The sequence below is a fragment of the Phaenicophaeus curvirostris genome, chromosome 20 (genome assembly GCF_032191515.1).
Source record: "Phaenicophaeus curvirostris isolate KB17595 chromosome 20, BPBGC_Pcur_1.0, whole genome shotgun sequence".
Classification (NCBI taxonomy): Eukaryota; Metazoa; Chordata; class Aves; order Cuculiformes; family Cuculidae; genus Phaenicophaeus; species Phaenicophaeus curvirostris.
Genome location: NC_091411.1, coordinates 7282089 through 7301700, shown reverse-complemented (window position 1 = coordinate 7301700; position 19612 = coordinate 7282089). Strand labels below are relative to the sequence as shown.

Below are 19612 nucleotides of genomic sequence, written 5' to 3'. Positions count from 1 at the left end.
CGCTGACCCCTCCCGGCCACCGTCGTGACCCGAGGGCCGCCATGTTTGTATAGGGCACGGCCCTCTCCGCCCACACCGGCCCGCGTCGCCGCCATGTTTGTGTAGGGCACGGCCCTCTCCGCCCGCACGGGCCCGCCCCGCCCGCTGGAGGAGGCGCGTCTCGGTCAGCAGGAGAACGCTCCTCACCGACTCTAGGAGAAGGCGGCCGGCAGAGAAGCCGCGACGCCGGCCGCCGCCCTCCCTCTCTTCGCTGAGCGGCCTTGCCCTTCCCCAAGATGGCGGCGCGGGCTTCACCCCGCTCCAAGATGGCGGCGCGGAGGCCCCGCCCCAGCGGGCGGAGGGGGGCGGTGGCGGCGGCCGGTGCGGCCGGTGTCCTTGTCGGGGCCGGCGCGGGCGGGGAGCCATGCTGGCCTGGGTGGCCAGGGCCGCGGTGAGTGCGGGGGTCAGCGCCGGGGGGCGCCACGGGCACGGCAAGGGGCGGGGGGTGGCCACAGAGAGGGTGGTGGGTAGCCACGGGCAGGGCCAGGGATCTGGTGGCTGCAGAGAGGGTGGTTGGTAGCCATAGCAAGGGAGCTGGTGGCCACAGAGAGGGTGGTTGGTAGCCGCAGGCAGGGCCAGGGATCTGGGGGCCACAGAGAGGGGGGTTGGTAGCCATAGCAAGGGAGCTAGTGGCCACAGAGAGGGTGGTCGGTAGCCATAGTAAGGGATCTGGTGGCCACAGAGAGGGTGGTTGGTAGCCATGGGCTTGGCAAGGGGGAGTGGTGGCCACAGTGAGGGTGGTTGGTAGCCACGGGCAGGGCCAGGGATCTGGTGGCCACAGAGAGGGTGGTTGGTAGCCATAGCAAGGGAGCTAGTGGCCACAGTGAGGGTGGTTGGTAGCTATGAGCATGGCAAGGGGGAGTGGTGGCCACAGTGACGGTGGTTGGTAGCCATGTGCATGGCAAGGAAGCTGGGTGCTGTGGCAAGGGTGGGTGGTGGGCACAGAGGAGGTGGTTGGTAGCCATGGGCATGGCAGGGGTGGGTAGTGGCCACAGCAAGGGTGGTCAGTAGCCGTAGCCAGGGAGCTAGTGGCCACAGTGAGGGTGGTTGGTAGCCATGGGCACGGCAAGGGGGAGTGGTGGCCACAGTAAGGGTGGTCGGTAGCCAGAGCCATGACAGGGGAGCTTGCTGCTGTGGCAAGGGAGCTGGTGGCCACAGAGAGGGTGGGTGGTAGCCATAGCCGTGGGAAGGGTGGCTGGTGGCCCTGGCGAAGGTGGGTGGTAGCCATAGCCATGCAGAAGGTGGGAGCAGCTCTCTGCAGGCTCCATGTGTGGAACGCGCCTTTCCCTGCCCCCGTGCCAGCCCCACGCTTGGCCCTGGCAACCGCTTCTTGCAGACTCTGAGAGATCCCAGGGAGGAGGAGGCCGAGCGGGACGGCAGCAGCTCCACGGTGGATTCCCCCGTGACAGCTCCTCGGGGCCAGGCAGGGCTGGTTGGCTCCAGGCTCTCAGGCTTCTAATTTGAAAGTAAAAGAGAAACCTCTGCCATCTGACACGGAACGTGGTGGCCGTGCTGGCAATCAGACACTGCTCTAAATTCCTCCTGCCCCCCGAGGCTCTCAGTGGGTTTCCCACCAGCTTTTCTGGCTCTAGCAAAGGTCACCGGCTGCGTTGGAACGTGGCTGGGGAGCAGTGCCAGCCCGTGAGCCGCACGCCCCGCGCTCCGCTGGTGTCTCTCCTCCCCGGTGCTTGTGGGGCAAGGTGGACTGTTCGCTCCGTGCGCTGCCGGCTGCCGCTTCTGCTCAGCCGCGATCGCTGCCCGTCCTCCCAGCCAACGCTCAAGTTTGACCTCGAACCAAACCGGCAGAGGACATGAAGATGCAAACCCACCCCACGTTTTAACATGCAGAATTTTCAGTTAATTTGGTTTGGGATTCTCACCGTTACCCCAGGGAAAACCTGAAACTGTTTGGAATCACCGTAGCTGTGCAGGAGGCTGCGTTTGTCTGCTCCTCTGTCGATCAGATCAGTGGGAAGGAGGGGGGTGATATTCCATGTGATCACCCAGTTCTGCTTTGGAGATACCTTTTTTTTTTTTTTTTAAGGTTTGACAACCCAGAATTCCCCAAAGTCTCTGCTTGCAATAAGGACCATGCATGCAGGAGGTCCACCTTCTGCCCCAAACTGAATCTGCTCCGATCTCCAACTGATCCTACATCACCCACAGCGACGCTGGCTCACTGTCCAGGTCCTGCTGGAGCTGTACTAGAATCGGGGAATGGTTTGGGTAAAACCTACCCAGTTCCACCCCCAGCCATGGGCAGGGACACCTCCCACTGGATCAGGGCTCCAAGCTCCATCCAACCTGGCCTTGAACCCCTCCAGGGATGGGGCAGCCACCGCTGCTCTGGGCAACCTGGGCCTCCCTGCCCTCACAGCAGAACATTTCTTCTTAAGATCTCACCTCAATCTCCCCTCTTTCAGCTGAAAACCGTTGCCCCTCATCTATCCCTGGGCTCCCTGACACCCTGTGGCCACCTTTGCCTGAACAAAAGAATCAGTTTGCCCTGTGGCTGTGGCTGCAGTTCATCCCGTGCTGTGCAGCCCACGGTGCCACCTCCTTCCAGGACACGAAATTGGGGTCTCTCTTGCCTGGAGATGTTCAGGCATCTCTTACAACACCTGCTCTAGTTTGACAGTGCAGTCAAGCGCTGAGAGAACAAACGCCTCAGGAAACTAAGTCCTCAGAATCTTCTAAGCTCGTGAGGGGGCTGGAGAACAAGAGGAGTGGCTGAGAGAGCTGGGGGTGTTTAGCCTGGAGAAGAGGAGGCTGAGGGGAGACCTCATTGCTCTCTACAACTACCTGAAAGGAGGTTGTGGAGAGGAGGGAGCTGGGCTCTTCTCCCAAGTGACAGGGGACAGGACGAGAGGGAATGGCCTCAAGCTCCGCCAGGGGAGGTTCAGGCTGGACATTAGGAAAATATTTTCACAGAAAGTGTCATTGGGCACTGGCAGAGGCTGCCCAGGGAGGCGGTTGAGTCACCTTCCCTGGAGGGGTTTAAGGGACGGGTGGACAAGGTGCTGAGGGACATGGTTTAGTGATTGATGGGAATGGTTGGACTCAATGATCCGGTGGGTCTTTCCCAACCTGGTGATTCTGTGCTGCTGCCGTGGCTGGCAGCCCCGAGCTATCGAGCAGAAGGCGACTCTGCCCGCATGGTGTTGATCGGGGCTGGCAATCGGTGGCCGCGGGAGGGCTTCCCAGGAAAGCACCTTTGTGACGCTGACGCAGTCCGAAGGTCCAATTCCTCCGGCCGCTCCCGGGCCGTGTCTGGCCTTGAGCCCTCGCATCAGGCAGTCAGGGGGCAGTTTGCTAACGAGCTGACGCCCTGCACGGGCAGCACATTGCCAGGTGGAAGAGGAAACCGAGAGAGGCCGAGGGAGAGGTTTACGATCTTTTCTGTCCTCCCAGCCATGGATAGCAAGCAGAAGCAAGCAGAGCAGGTACAGTATGCCCACGCCACCTTGATTAACGCCTTCATTTCTTCCCAGCTCCACTCTCCTTCCGTGCTTCCGTAATTCCCCTTTCTCTTGTTTTTAACATTTCTTCTCCAAACCTTGATCACGTAGTTCTTGCCAGGTAGGACATAGAGCATTTTCTCTGGAGGCTCAGCACCGCACAGAGGCTTTGTCACCTTGCAGATTGAGCTTGCTTTTTCTTTTTCTCTGTGCTTAACTCCTGGAAGGAGGCGCGGGGACAGCTGTTTGCTCATTGCCATGGAAATCAAAGGGCATATTCTTGCTGGCTTCTCATCCTCAGTGCACTGAGGATGCAAAGTCTGGAGTCCTGCAGCAGAGCATCTGATTCAGTGGATCCAGCAGGGTGGGAGGAGCAGAGGGAACTGAAAACAGTTCAGTTCTGACACCTGAAGAGTTTAAATGTCCTCAAGCTAAAGGATGTCCAGCCTTGTTCACCCAAGAGGAGGGTGTCATTCTTTCAGGGAAAAAACAGCAAATTGGTTTCGTGGTTAGCAGCTAGGTTTGCTCCGTTTCAATTCCCTGCTCAGGGGAATGCCCGGGTGCTTCCTAAGGCCCACATGGCCCCATCAGATCCCAGAGGGATCACCCACAATTTCCTGAAAAGCTCTCACTGTTCCCTCTTCTAAGGCTCCTGTGGTTCGGCCAGTCCCTTACTGGTACAAGCAAACAGAGGCTGTGATGTCGCTGGGTCCTCCAGCAACTGAGAGGTTCTCCGGCACGACGGAGCATCATGCCAAGACCTGCCCGTTCACAGCCAGTCCTTACCTGACCATCCCTGGCCGCTCAGAGAAGAGCAAGTCACTAAATTCTCTCTCCTCAAAGACCAAAGGGTACTTTGGTTTGGCACAAGGGTTCTGCTTATCTCTTTACGCTGCTGTAAGGAGTAACGAAGCCCACAATGATAATACACAAGATATTTCTTTCATTACTTGCTTTCTCCCCACTTACCGTGCAATGGAAGGGTTTGACTGTCAAATGCACGGAGACTCAGCTGGAAGGTGCCCAGAGAGTTGAACATGTATCGTTACCCTGGCAGCGTTTCCTCTGATGAGCTGAGAATCAGTATCTCGGGAGATAAAGTTTCTCTTTTGCAGCATTTCTGGACGTCCTACAACCGTCTCTAGCGAGTGGTCAGTAGATCCGTGCCTTGCGTTTGCGCTTCACGTGCTCTGCTTCCGCGTCGAAACCCTCGTGTGCCCTCGGAGAGGCTGGGACGGAGACTCCCAGATCCAGGTTGCTTGTTTGCCACCTCGTGCGCTTTGAGGGGAAGTTTTGTCTCGACATTTGCTCTGTGCTTTGCAGGCCAGGCCCTCCGGCCTGCTGAAGCCGACGGCTTTAGCCAAGATCCCAGGCAGATTCCAACTTCACCAGGAAGCGTTGCCCCATCTCCCCGTGCCGCCGCTCCAGCAAACGCTGGACCGCTACCTACAGGCTCTGCAGCCCATCATCAGCGAGGAGGAGCTGAGCCACACGCAGGAGCTGGTGTCCGAGTTCTGCAAGCCTGGAGGCGTCGGGGAGAGGCTGCAGAAAGGCCTGGAGAGAAGAGCCAAGAAAACAGAAAACTGGGTAGGTTGGGACTCTGGTCTCAGGTTCTGATTAGGGAGGGTGGAGGTCTGATGCGAACCTCTCCGATGTCTGGTGCGCATCCGTGTGGTTTCATGGCATCATCTTCGTGACCAGCGTGCTGCCACCCTCCCCAAGCTGTGCAAGCTCCTCACCTTGGGTGAGCAGAGATTTATGGCAGAACAGGGAGTCACTGACTCCTCCTGTGGCTGCTGAAGCCTCTGAGCTGTCAGCATCACACAGCTGCCTTGAGAAGCTGAAAGAAATCCTCTGCTTGAGCCCTGCACCCAGAGCCCCCCGCTGCCACCTTCAAAGCCCCCTCTACCCTTCCACAGGCAAAGCATAACGCCCAAACAGTTTGTTTGCTAAGAGTGGGACAGAGCTCGGGGCAGGACGGGGAGACCATTAAGCCGGGCTGGGGTCAAACAAGCAGATGCTGTGCCTGCATGTTGCTTTTCTCCATCCCAGCTCTCGGACTGGTGGCTGAAGACGGCTTACCTGGAATATCGCCTCCCGGTTGTGGTCCACTCCAGCCCAGGCGTGGTTCTGCCTAAGCAGGATTTTCTAGATCGACAAGGTCAGCTCAGGTAAAGCCTTTCCCTGCCTCCCCCTGGATTTCAGATTGGATGAGCTATCTCTCTGCCGGACAGTGAGGAGAGTGTTCAGGCTGATTGGGAAATAGTAATTAGCACGTGGGCCCCAAGTTTGATAGCTGTCTGGGCTGTGCAGGAGGGCTGTACGGATAAGGAAAGGCAGCCAGGCTGTTGCACCAGACAAAATAATTCATCAGGAGGGAAAACCGAAGAGTCCAGTGGTTTAGGTGCTAAACTGGGACTGAAAACTAAGGGTTTGGTCTTTGCTTTAGCACAGATCTTCATTGTGAGATGGCTACGTTGCTGGCCAGAGGCATGGTGAGTGTATATTGGGCACTAAAGAGTAGGAGGCGCTAAGATTGTGTGTGCAGTTGAAGGAGGCATGAAAACTAGCCCAGGTATGTGAGGGAGAGCAACCAGAAATGCCTCTGGAGTCGGGTGGATTAAAGGGGTGGGGAAAGCTGCCGCGGGGACTGTGCCCTACTACGTCCTGTCACTTGTGGATTTATGGTTTGGAAAACAAGTGACCTGCCTCTCTCCACCCCTAGTTTTGATTTGCAATCAAACCCTGCCATGTGCTCCCTTCCTTGTGGGCTCCCTTTAATTTTTAACCACCACTACAAGTGCGTTAAATCCTCTTGGCAGAACTTCTGCCTTGACCTTTATACAGAGTTAGCTTCACCGCAGTTACTAGTCACCAGTGCTCTGGCAGATCCAAAGTGCGAGCCACGGAAGCAGCGAAGCTGGGAACAAATCCTCCCTTCTGCTCCCTTGGATACACCGGAACAGGGGTGCAGAGGGTGAGCCTTACAGGGACACCAAGACTAGACAGACTTTGAAAGCTCTCACATTGTTCACTCTCAAGTTATCCAAAAGAGAAGATAAGATCTGGAGCACTACCAGTGCCTCAGCCCAGGGAATCGAGCACCTGCACCAGGCTCCCATGTAAAATACAATTTAAATGCATGTTGGTATAGTTTTTGGCTGCAGAAAGAAGTTTGACAGTGTGGCTCGAGACTAAAGCTTCAGAAAGCAAGTTTAGAAAGTGGAGTTCTCCATTCCTTAATCTGGCAACGCTGCTGGCTGAAAACAAGTTGGCTAACGTCTCCCCCTCAATCCATGACTCTGCTCCCAGGCTGTTTGCTCTCTGCAAAGGAACATAGGGTCTCTTGCTGTTATTTCCCAACTGTTTTACCTTCTCGGGTTTCACAATAAGGCTGGGAGATTTTTATGGAAAGCTACTTTGCAAGATGTCATTATTTGTTTACCAGCCCGCAAGGTTCTTGAGTTACATCCTTTGATCCTTGCTAGGGATGAGTAGGCTGAGCAAATCTAGATGACCCTGCCTGCTAATGCCAAATGCTTGCACCACCTTAAAGCCTTTGAAGCTGCAACCTCTTGTCACAGTGACCTCCTGCCTCCTTTCTCCCATGCGGGGGTGGCCAACCTGTCCCTCCCAAGCGAAGCAATTTGTGCCTTGTCACAGCCTCCCTCCCTGCTGGGAGCTGGCAGTGTTTGTGTTGATCCTGGTAAACACAACACCTGCATTTGGTTCAGATCCCTCAATGCCAGAGGAATGCTCTGAAGAGTTGCATCAGCAGGACATTCCCTGGGGAGGAACCAAATCAGGAGCGGAGTCAGATGCCGGGAGATCCAGGTGGTCCCTGAACAGGCTAGGGCAGAAATTCCCTTTTCTCAGTGTGGTTTTAATGCTAAGACTTGGAACTAGTACGCGATAAAATCACAACGCACCAGTAAAAAATGCTGCTGTCAGAGGTCATTAATGCCTCCAGACTGAACCCTGCTTCCTCGAAAACTGTCTGGAGTTCCTTGGTTACTCAGTAAGACCCATGAAGAAGTGCCACATGGTAGGACCATCAAGCAGCCTCAAGTCACAATCCCAGAGTGGCTGCACCAACAAACCAGAGATGGGCACAAGAGGGGCTTGGCAGAGGCTGAACTTTGTAAGGAGCAGCGAGAAGCTCTGCGAGCCCTCCCCAATCCCAGATGTTCTGCATTTAAACCTCAACGTGTCACATCTTATACTTTTCCAGGTTTGCTGCCAAGCTGATCGAGGGCATCCTGGACTTCAAGACCATGATTGACAAGTGAGTTGGTGACCCTCCTGACTTCTCCCGGGCTCCTTACTGTCCCAAAGAGGCTGAGCCTAGTCAGTAAATCTCTCTTCCAAATAGGAAGGCAAGAGTAGACAGCACATATTTGATAATATTGTAATCAACATTGCTGCCAAGGTCACCACCTCTGGAAAAAAAAGCAAATTTACTTTACTTTTCTTCATGTTCTTTGTTTACCTTAATGCTTTCATTGGCACGTGTTTGTGCGTAGAGGGAGTCAGCGTGGCTGGCAGTCCTGTGGAGCTACATACTGTTGTTTGCCCACAGAACAATTTACAGCTCAGGCAGCAGGAATTTGTTCCTTTCAATTTGGGTTTCTGGTGTTTCTCATCTCCTAGCTAGACAAGAGGAGCTCTAGAGAAACTTGTTCCTCCAGTCACCAACAACCCTTCGCTGACCATGGCTTATTTATATTCCAACCATGTTTACCAACACATTACCAACATCACACCTTTAGAGCCAATTCAGACAAGGCTCAGGGCCAGCTGCAAGAAGGGCAGTTAGAATATAACTGCTCAAACGATCAACTGAGTCCCAGTCGAGCTGGTGAGTCACCAATAGCACGTCAGACACCCACTCGAGATTACAGCCAAAACCATCTTTCTGCTATTTCACCAGAAACAATACATCTCCCCGGATATTGTGCCCTGATTCTCGCCTCTGCAGACAACACAGCGTGTGCTAAGCTGTGTAGTAGATGCAGAGCTCTGTTTCTCTGGTGCTATAGAAGACAGGGACTCCTCCGCAGTCCCTTCTAAGGAAGTGTGTGGGAATGGGGAAGGACGGCTCATTTTTCATACCACCAGCACACTTAGGTCTTGCTGGAGTGAGGGACAGAAGCCTCGTGGCTGAGGATTTTCCTGTCTTATGTAGGGAGTGCCAGCCTTCTCACTACTGTGTTTTCTCTTCCCCTTCCTTCTTCCCTTGCTGTGTCTCCAGTGAGACCCTCCCGGTGGAATACATGGGTGGGAAGCCCCTCTGCATGAACCAGTACTACCAGATCCTCTCATCCTGCCGCATTCCTGGACCCAAGCGGGACTCCATTGTCAACTATGCCAAAGGCAAAAAGCAATCCAGACACATCACAGTGGTTCACAACTTCCAGGTACGGCAGCTCCCAGTTTTCATTTGGATGCAGGTGTCCCTTTCAGCTCGCTGTGGTCTTGAGGAAAGGGAAAAACAGAAAGCCCCTGCCCACAAGGTTGGCCTCACCAGGAATTCATTCCTACTCCCTTCATCCCCTGTGGCCGTAGCTGTGTGACAGCAACAGTACGAGGCAGAAAAATGCTCTCCTCTATCTCTTGTCCCTGCAACCCCTGTCTCTCAAAGCCCAGAGATCATGTCTGGAACTGGAAATTCCCTGGGGAAACTGGATAATAAAACCTGCCACCAGGGACGAGTCTCAGGAATAGGAATTCCTCATGTGTTTTGGCCCTCGTTACCATGATTTCTGAGCTTCTTAACACCTGGACTGTATTTATGCCCTGCAAGGGGTGTTGGACCTTCGTCTCCCAGTTCTGAGCGTCCTTCAAAGATCTGCTTACAAGCAGAGTCCTTACCTCCTCAGGCCAGTCTTACCTCCTCAAAGCAGCAGTTCCCTGTTTCTGGGGCTGGACAATAAAGATCGTCTCTCATGTTCTCTGTCCTTCTCCGCTCTTCTCACCATCAGTTCTTTGAGCTGGACGTTTACAACAGCGATGGAAGTCCCCTTACCACTGACCAGCTCTTCATGCAGCTGGAGAAGATCTGGAACACGTCCCTCCAAACAAACAAAGAACCTATTGGGATCCTCACCACCAACCACCGGAACAGCTGGGCAAAAGCCTACAACAACCTTCTGAAAGGTCTGTAGTGCCCCTAACATCAAGTACCAAACACTAAAAGTGCTTGAACTACCAACATCGCCGCTGTGCTCTGCTCAGTTCTTCATTTGGAAGCTTGTTCTGGATGGATAACGTGAGCACTCCTCCTCAAAGCAATTTAATTTCGCTGCTGAGTTTTGTTATTTCTGTTTTGGAAGACACGCAGGTGAAGCTTGGTTTGTTAGACCCGAAATCCTAGTTTGTTGCTTTGCAAATGGGTGAAATATAAGAAATATGAAAAAAAAAGAAGGAAGGACGCAGCTCTCATCTGAAAACAGTTTTGATAACTTTGTGCACCCCTAAATGACCAGGATTGCCTTGAGGCACAGGGGGAATCCAACACTGGGGCCTTCAAACCTGCTCTGCCAACTTTCGGTCTCTAAATAAAATGAAGGCTTTTCAACTCCCCTTCCTTATTTAGCGTTCGTTTCTCTCCCAGATAAGACCAACAAGGAGTCGGTGCGTACGATCGAGAAGAGCATTTGCACCGTCTGCCTTGACGCGCCCATGCCCCGGGTGTCTGAAGACATTTACAAGAGCCGCGTGGCCGCTCAGATGCTGCACGGCGGAGGCAGCCGCTGGAACAGCGGGAACCGATGGTTCGACAAAACCCTCCAAGTAAGTGCTGGTGCTCCAAAGGCGCTCAAGACACGGGGCTGGAGGAGATGCTCTTCCCTGACACTGCAAAAGTCCAAGAAATGCCACAAAGCTTTCGCGGGAGAGTTTTTCCCTCGTATCAAGACAGCAAAGAGATAGGGGAGACAAGGTGTGGTGGCTGGCAGTGTGAGATCCCAGGGTTTCCCTTGTGCTCATTCCTGCCTCAGGGGCTTTTGTTTCTTTTACTGTCTCTGCCCATGCGGATTTTGTGTAGCAGTTCTTTGTGTTCCTTGTAAATCAATTTTCTGCCTGCGGTGAACAACGCCTCGTCTGCTTGGAGGCAGCCCAAACGTAGGGAGATCTGTTCCCTGTGCCTCCTCTAGGCTTGTCACTTTTCCTGTTTCTGCCAGGAGCTGCCCAATGGCTTTTTGTTTTGTTATTTTCAAACGCGAGCTGCCATCCCAATGGCATCGCTGTGATCTCTTCTCAATTCACCCTTGTCAAGAGCCTTCAACAGCAGCTGCTATTCAAGCTTCTCCTTCATTAGCTGGTAGATCCTGGCTTGGGGATAGTAGCAGCAGTGCTTTAAGAGTCTTCTACCTGCTGAACGCTTCAATGTTTTCAGCTGGTTTATTCCTATTTGGAACTCTTCATTGTTGAGATAAAGCTTAGATGTTCCAGTTAATTGAAAAGTAAAGGTAAGCCAGCACATGGTGATATTATTCCTGTACTGCAGTAGATCAAAGCCACTGAACAGCTCTGTAGTGCCAGGACACTGAGCACACCAGTGCATCCATCAGAAACGCTCTCACCCAGTTCATTTTACAGTGCCACCGCATCTTCTAGGCCTGCGGAAAGGCTCGCATTGCTGTTCTAAGATACTAAGAGATACTGAGATGTCTTCGATTGCTCCTACCTCACACACCACACGTCTCCAACACTGTCCTCTCCTGCTTCTCTCCTAGTTCATCATCGCTGAAGATGGCTCCTGCGGTCTGGTGTACGAACATGCTCCCTCAGAAGGCCCACCCATTGTTGCTCTTCTGGATCACATTGTGGAGTACACGTGAGTCCTGCCTCCTCTACTTTTCCTTATCTTTGGAGATAGGTCTTAAACCTGCCTGCTCCCCAGGAATGGGCCTCTTCGCAGCTCAGCCCATAGGACTTTGTTCTGGAGGAAGGGTAAAAGTGAGTGAATTAGATATTGCAGTTCTGATTGTAATGAGAATGGAGGGGCCAAGTTCATCTGGTAAATTTTGCTACTGCTTCCACTCTCAGGGAGTCACATTGTTCAGGCTTAACAGGACTTTTGTCTGGGAGAGAAGTTTCTTTTGGACACAAGGCACAGAAAACATTTCATTCATACTCTTCGAAAACACTGTAATAGCACTGTGAAGAATTTTTCAGCCTGGGACTAAGTGTAAGGAGGTGTTAGAGGTCTGTGCATTTCTACTCAGGCTCTGCTGTTAAAGGTCTTACTTAATCATAATCATTTCTGTATGCAGGAAGAAACCTGAGCTGGTCAGATCACCCATGATTCCTTTGCCAATGCCCAAAAAGCTGCGGTTTAACATCACCCCAGAAATCAAGAATGACATAGAGAAAGCAAAGCAGAATCTCAACATGTAAGTACGAAGCAGTGGAGAGGTCTGGTTAGCAACCGAGTAATCGATGTCTCCCTTTGGAAAGGGGCAGTGGCTTAAACGAGGCTTCCCCCAGTGCAGCCAAGGAGTTCTCCCAGTGACTTCTTGGGTTAACAACATTGAACTGAAAGGCACCCTAAAGCCACAGGCCAGGAATCAAGTCAGAGTTGCTGGAAGCGGGTAAATGCTGATCCATCCTACTTCACTAAGAAAGAGCAAGGCTTTACTGGATCAAACTAGGGATAATAGAGCATACACCCGTCTAACCTGATGAAGATTTTCCGTAGCGACTAAAAATTTATCTCTGTCACGCAGCCCAAACAAGTCTGTGTGTGACTGAGCTCCTTCTGTCCCTGCGTAGAGCAAATCCAAATAGCCTGTTCTCCGAGCCTCGTGAAAGCAAAGTCCATACCTCTCTGTTATAAGAACAAGCAGCAGGTAAAAGAACTCTTCCTCTTTCTTTCCTTGCAGAATGGTTGAAGACCTGGATATCAAAGTCATGGTCTTTCATCAATTTGGGAAGAACTTCCCCAAGTCAGAGAAGATAAGCCCTGATGCCTTTATCCAGCTTGCCTTGCAGCTAGCGTATTACAGGTAAGACCACCAAGAGCTGGTTTCTCTGCATCTTCACCACCAGCCTCAAATCTGTGAGCCTGATAAGGGTGGCATATACAAGTCTCGCAGGCTGCTATTGCCTGCTTCCCAGTTTCCATGTGTTCCCTCTGCACTGGGGCTGAACAGCAGCTCTCCCTTGTGGCAGCTGCCAAGCAACAAACAAGATAAACCCCTCTGCGTGTGTACAGTTGTAGTAAGAAAGCATTAGAAATGCTTCACAGGAAGTCTTCGCCTTCCCCTCAGTTCTCCAGCTTCACAAGAGGCCATTCCTCTCACGACAAACTCACTTCTGTGACTTTTGATTTCCATCTCCCAGGATGTACGGCCACGCCTGTGCCACGTACGAGAGCGCATCGCTAAGAATGTTCCGCCTGGGCCGCACAGACACCATCCGCTCCACTTCCGTAGCCTCCCTTAAGTTTGTGCAAGCAATGGACAGCCCTGACAAATCGGTGAGGATCTCATATTGGTGGAGTAGGACTCCATTCCAGAAAAAGAGGAAAGCTGCTTACTTGGCCAACCCTGTGTCAGCTCAGAACTGCATCCAATATGATGCCGAGCTAAAACATAGCTTAGAGTATAGAGTTACACACCTTGGGTTGCATTGGGCTTTCCTTTCACATGTACTGAAAGCCTGGGAAACAACACTGGCATTTCTAATCCCACCAAAAAGCAGCATGTCCCTTCTAAAAGTCTCTGTTTAGCTACTCAAACTAAGTTCTGCTATAGACTGATGGAGAACTCCTTTCAGAATGAAGTCACGCAGCCAAGCAAAATGATATAAAATTCAATCTGGTAAATCTAAGAATTACTTTAGTGTAGACACACAGGGCAGAAACGCCCTCCATCCTAGTGGAACAGATAAAGTGAGACTTCTATTCTGCAGCAAAACTTACAGACGAATCTGTGTGTTCTCAGGACCAGGAGAAAGCAGACTTGCTGCACCGAGCTACCCAGGCCCACAGGGAATACACGGATATGGTGAGTGCCCTGGCTGCAGCCAGGCTTGGGGTTTTACATCGCAGGGGAGGGTTCTGGTGAAAGATGAGCCCTTAAGAGCTTTCTCTGCTGGCGTCGCGCTGTGGCCGTTAGTGCTCTTGTCTCACTCTGACCCGATGCTGCTCTAGGGCACAGAATGAACCCTTTCTCTCAGCCAATGGTTTGTGTGTCCCTTGCAACTGACCAAAAGGAGAGAATCAAATATGAAAACAGCTTCAGTTATCACTGTCATTATGGCTGATAAACACCAGAGTTGCATAAGGACCCCTTAAAACTGGGGAGCCCATAGGCAGGGGCGGTAAGGTTGGTTCCACCGGCATGTTTCCTTTCACAGTCCTTGCCAACAAGACTGACCTCTGATCCTAAAGGCAAAACGTAGTTTCCTTCTAACTTTAAACATCTAGAGATTTTTTAGAAGCGTTCTTTCCTTTAACACAAAGGAATTGATAGTTTTGCTCGCCTGCCTGCTATCAGGCTTTCATCTCCCTTCCTTACAGGCAATAAGGGGCCACGCAATAGACCGCCACCTCTTGGGCTTGAAGCTTCAAGCCATCGAGGACCTAGTGAGCATGCCAGAGCTGTTCATGGACACCGCATACGCTGTTGCGATGCACTTCAACCTCTCAACCAGCCAGGTAGGACTCATCTGCAAAACCTAAATGCTTCTTGTTTATTTTCATTGCCTTTCTCCTCCACGTTTCTCCTTCATTTCCTCTGTTAGAAACTAAACTTCATAGAATCATAGAATCACCAGGTTGGAAAAGACCCACCGGATCATCGAGTCCAACCATTCCTATCAAACACTAAACCATGTCACTCAGCACCTTGTCCACCCGTCCCTTAAACCCCTCCAGGGAAGGTGAATCACCCCCCTCCCTGGGCAGCCTCTGCCAGTGCCCAATGACCCTTTCTGGGAAAATGTTTTTCCTAATGTCCAGCCTGAACCTCCCCTGGTGGAGCTTGAGGCCATTCCCTCTCGTCCTGTCCCCTGTCCCTTGGGAGAAGAGCCCAGCTCCCTCCTCTCCACAACCTCCTTCCAGGTAGTTGCAGAGAGCAATGAGGTCTCCCCTCAGCCTCCTCTTCTCCAGGCTAAACACCCCCAGCTCTCTCAGCCGTTCCTCATAAGGCCTGTTCTCCAGCCCCCTCACCAGCTTCGTTGCTCTTCTCTGGACTCGCTCCAGAGCCTCAACATCCTTCTTGTGGTGAGGGGCAGAAATTTTTAAGCCTTCTACCAATCCCATAAAACTGCAGATCTGATTTACAGCAGCCTCAGTCTGTCTCAACCCTGTAAAACACCAGCACAGCCAAGGCCAACATCACCAGAAGTGGTTGGTCTCTACCTGCAGGCGGTAGCAATTGCACAGTTAGCTGCCAGAACAGCTTTATGCTCGTATCTGTGCTGTGATTCTTACTGATCTAGTTCTGCTTGTGACTTACAATCTCGGGGAGAAACGTTCCTTAACATTATGTCTTTGCAAAGTGGCAGAATCCAGCATGTAGGTGGGTCTGACAAGAAATGCCGTCTTCCAGCTCTTCAGGCCGCTTCCTGCACTGCTGACAGAGCCATTTAGCATTTGATGTCTATATTTGTGGCCAGAGAGAGGTTTTTAATCACATTGTCTCCACAGGTCCCAGCAAAGACAGACTGTGTGATGTGCTTTGGTCCCGTGGTTCCAGATGGCTACGGAGTCTGTTACAACCCTATGGATGAACACATCAACTTTGCCATTTCAGCATTTAACAGCTGTGCAGAAACAAACGCAGCCCGCATGGCTCATTATCTTGAGAAAGCGCTGCTAGACATGAGGATCTTGCTCCAGTCCACTCCCAGATCCAAACTCTAAGAGGCAAACGTGATGCAAAACCCCCAATTAAAGGGGTTACCCCTCGTGCACTGAAGTTCCCAGTTCCTCAGAAAATTATTTGAGGGGATGGCTTTTGCTGACTGGAACCTAGGAGGGCATCTACCATTTGTGGTCAGCAAGAGGTTGCAGAACGGTCACCTGCAAATATTGGACTCTATGGTGAGAAGAAACATTGTCTTAAGCCAAAATAGAACTGACTGGTCCTCTCCCATCAATGCAAAGTGCACCTTCCTGTCCTCAAAGAGGACCAACACATGATTTGTACGGAACTTACTGTAAAAGGAATACAGAAAGCACAGTCCTTACCAGTATCTAAATCCTTTTGGTGAGGAAGGTAGTTCTTCTCCAGGAAAAGCAGAGCGTGTTTTTTGTATGATGGAACTACTGCCAGACCAAGTCTTTTTGCTGGTTTAGCTTCCAAGGAGCGCAGCGTCTTTCAAACCTGACTGAAGACTTTCCTGCTGCTCCAGCAAAACACCACCATTGAACTTTACCAAGGGGAGAAAGAAGTTCTTAAGTCAGAGCAGATTCAGGCCTGTTAAGAGTGCACTGCACTGCTTATCTTGCGCGCTCCAACCGTTACGTGTGTTACAGGCCTGGGAACGCTCCCTTCCCCTTGTTTTGGGATGCTGGGATCTCCTTTCTGTTGCACTGACCCCATTAACAACAGAATATCATTCGCTACAAACTAATCTGGGTTTGTTGTTGTTGTTGTTCTTGTTCTGGGCTTGTTGTTAAGCTGCTGTTGTGGTCCTGGCTATGGATCTTCAGGCTCAGCATAAAGCTGCTTCCCCATAAAGCTTCACAAAACTTCTTTCTTATAAAGGTTCTCCTAGCTTTGGCTTTGGAGAGGTGAGAAGGGATTGCCAATGCATTTAGCAGGACACTTGCTTTGTTGTCCCTGCCTTTGGAATTGAGGAAAAGCAGCACATGCTGACCTTCTGTTTACTGCCCTCGTCTCCTTCAGGGCGCTCACGTTAACCCAGCCTGGGTTTATACTTTGCTTTCAGAAACAGCATATTTGTGCACAACATGTTATGACCAAGTTGTGGACAAACACGAACGTTTCTGAACAGGAACTGCAGAACAAACTTCCAGTTCTGGCCCACAGAGTGCGGATCTGTTAGAACCAAAGGAAAACCACCCTTCTTTTACATCTGTCTGCTTTAACGAGGCAGAAAGTCTTGAAAAGCAAGCTAAGAATATGTGGGCGCTGTAGATGTTTGTCCACTGTGGCAGCCACTGTTCTACAGCAACTACAGCACCTTTTCTGCCATTCTTGGGAGTTTTTCCTGACTGCTGTGTCAACTCAGCTCTGTGCCAGCTCTGTTCTGTGAGAGAATGATCTCATGACAGTGTTTTCATGTTCAGCTGTCAAACCTGAGACAGTAAAAAAATTCTATATAAACATTAACATACAGCCGTAGCGTAGGAATTTTTGTAAGCGCTCTTCCAACGAAGCTGCCAGAATCCAAGCTCCTGACTATATTTTTACTTGTTAAAAGCGGATGGTAATGAAGAATCCTAGTGCTTTTTCTGCAAGAGGAATCGAGCATTTAACTTGCACACCTTCCAAGATGTGGCTGCTGGGACATCACCATGAACGAGAAGCACTAGGAGTCTGACAGGCTGTTTCATTACAGGAGAATACCTGATCATAATTGCTACTTTTCTGATCATAGAACAGCGAGGAATAGCAACAAAGTGCCTTAGTGAACATCTGTGAAGAAATTTGCACTAAATCTGTTCAAAGTAAGAGAAAAAAAATCCCTCCTCTGCTTCTTGAAAGACACAAGACAACACTACTGCATTTTTCCTAAAAGAATGTCCTTTCAAAGCTTCTATCTCACACCTAAACAAATCGTAAAATGGAAAATTTAACTGAAACTCACCTGCACAGCCAGTGATTGTATGAACTGCCACTTTCATGTCATCTACATGGATTTAGTTGATCTTTTAGAAGAATCCTGAGTGGACTGAGATACAGCAGGAGCACTGCGAACCCACGAGCACGTGTCCCTGCTCTCCTGCCTTGCTCAAATTATATCTGAGGGAGCCTTTTACACTGAAATACTATTCCTTTTGCCAGTAATCTTCCCCCTGGACTGAATCAGCCTCTTTTGCTAGGGGATGAGGTATTTCTCCCTGTCTGCAATGCCTTCGACCACTGACACTACAGTATTGCCGCTGAAGTATTTGAGGCTGGCCCTTTTCCACTTCTGTCTCATCAAAGGGGAAGATTCTCAAAAGGAAAGTGCCCATTAAAGATTAGGCAGAAGCTCGCACTGCTGTGACTGTATCTCAGAAGATGGGATTGATCTGTTCTGGATCTAAATCTGGATATCCCAGTAGCTTCAGCCGAGTACAGCTGCAAGAAGCAGACTGCCACATGGAAAGAGATACAAGATCCATAAATCACTTAACGCATCCTTAATGCCAGACAGAGCTGGAATTCAGATGAATAAAGCTGATTTTTTAAGTGCCTGAAAGGAGACTAAAATCATTACAAAGATTTTCCTTTAAAAAGTCTTTCCTTACTGTACAAGTTCTGAAATGTGATGTCCTGATTCATACTTTCTTGATTTCTTCAGCGTCAGCTTACAGAATACTATTCTCCTCCCTGTTGTCCGATTGTTTTATGGAGAGATGTCCATTGTCGTAAAGGCACATAAGTGAAGGAAACTTAAATTGCCAATTTGGAGCAAACAATTAAAGAAATGCATAGACTGAAAATACTCAGATAACTCTCGGGGGATGAGTGCAATTTGTGACACAGCCTGGTAGTGTTGCATGCTTTGCTGGTTAGCTGTGTTCAGTACTGTTTCGACAGCGTAATCCATGTCATGCAAAGTTTTGAGATGTTCTTTGAATAAACTAAGACACAATAAACAGAAGTGCTACAAAAAAAAAAGGCTGAAGTCTCCTTAAGACACTACAGAAATTGTATAATTGCCCTTACAGGGAGATGTTTGTGTGAGGACAGCAGGAACAGTGAAGCACAGCGTTCTGTCACCTTCCTTTTATTGTCTTAGCATCTCCATCCAGCCCCTTCGAGTACAGGGGAGGAATAGAAAGCATCTGCTTGCAAAGCCACATACTCCAAAGAAAATATTCCAATTCAGAAAACTAGTGCCAGGAGACTTCATACAAGTGCAGGATAATAAGGCAGAGCTCACATCTTTCTCCTGCACAGCACCATTTAGTTAAGGAAATCCACAAGATCACTAAGGAATTTCTACCATATCAATTATTGCAGGTTTCCAGACAGGTACAGCAGAAGTTGGCAGAAGATGCAGATTACAAACAACTCAGAGAACAGAGGAGAGTTTATTACAGTATCTTACAAGAGCTCTTCTTCCTCTCCCTTACTCCTAGGAATTACTGTAGGGAGCTTGGGGTTGAAGGCAACATGAAGTGGAACAGCTTTGTACACCTCACTGCTCTCCATGAGGAGGTAAAACCTCTTCCCTATAACTCTAGTTGCCAGTACGTGCTTCCACACATCATTCCTCCAGCAGTCTGTCGTAACAGCTTGAGAGAGGCTAGGGATGCGCAAGCCACTCTTGAAACAACCCACTCTTTCAGCCTTGTCCTTGGGGAAGAGAGTTCCCATCTCCCCTCTGGCTTTGTAAGGGAACTTAATAAGAGATATAAAGAGAAAAGAAATAGGTTTGCAAGAAATAAGTGATCAGTACCAGCTCGCAAACCAAAATATACAGTACCACCATATCTGATGTCCTGTCTTAACAGGGCTGCTCTCAGTCTGATCAAATCTCCTCATGAAAGCTGTGAGATGCCCCTTTATTCTGATGCAGATCCAGTGCCCAGATCCTTCAGATGTTACCAGGACTGCTCATCTTATACAAATACTAAACAGTTCTTAAAAAAATATTTGCTGTAACAACTGAAAACAATTAGTTCACTGCCCATAGCTACTTAAACACAGTAATTTAAGCAGCCTTCATTCCCGATCTCCTAGATCAGGATCACTGCCTTCTGCAGTTAACACTCTACTCAGCCAACAGTTCTTAAAGCAGGTCCCGCTCCGTACACACACAAACTCCTACAGCAACAGGCACAGATGAAAACTTAAAGAAAATAAAAACAATCCAAATCAAGACGAACAGAAACGCATCTCACTTCGAGGAGCTTTATAGCGCAGGAGTCTGATTAAAGTGGAGATAGTGAAACAGGCAACAAGACCGAGCTGTGACAGTCGTTT

At 50.3% G+C, this 19612-nt stretch overlaps 1 protein-coding gene across 2 annotated transcripts; it reads left to right on the top strand.

Moving 5' to 3' along the window:
- Positions 1-259: 259 nt before the first annotated feature.
- Positions 260-18301, top strand: CRAT (carnitine O-acetyltransferase). Of its 2 annotated transcripts, XM_069873213.1 has the most exons (15): positions 260-430; positions 3380-3482; positions 4821-5084; positions 5550-5668; positions 7729-7782; positions 8749-8914; positions 9479-9653; positions 10111-10289; positions 11234-11334; positions 11774-11893; positions 12383-12505; positions 12843-12978; positions 13445-13507; positions 14023-14160; positions 15154-18301. In XM_069873213.1, the coding sequence occupies exons 1-15, from the start codon at positions 276-278 to the stop codon at positions 15367-15369; spliced, it is 2112 nt and encodes a 703-aa protein (XP_069729314.1). In that variant the 5' UTR covers positions 260-275; the 3' UTR covers positions 15370-18301. The 2 variants fall into 2 exon arrangements, with proteins under 2 accessions (XP_069729314.1, XP_069729315.1); XM_069873214.1 differs by lacking the exon at positions 3380-3482 and having other exon boundaries at positions 304-430.
- Positions 18302-19612: the final 1311 nt, after the last annotated feature.

What these genes read in the sequence shown, in the direction of transcription:
- CRAT (XM_069873213.1), top strand. Translation starts at nt 276, where the DNA reads ATGGCGGCGCGGGCTTCACCCCGCTCCAAGATGGCGGCGCGGAGGCCC. An exon ending in ACAGGGAATACACGGATATG is followed by an intron (nt 13,508 to 14,022) that starts GTGAGTGCCCTG and finishes CCTTCCTTACAG; the next exon opens with GCAATAAGGGGCCACGCAAT. An exon ending in TCAACCTCTCAACCAGCCAG is followed by an intron (nt 14,161 to 15,153) that starts GTAGGACTCATC and finishes TTGTCTCCACAG; the next exon opens with GTCCCAGCAAAGACAGACTG.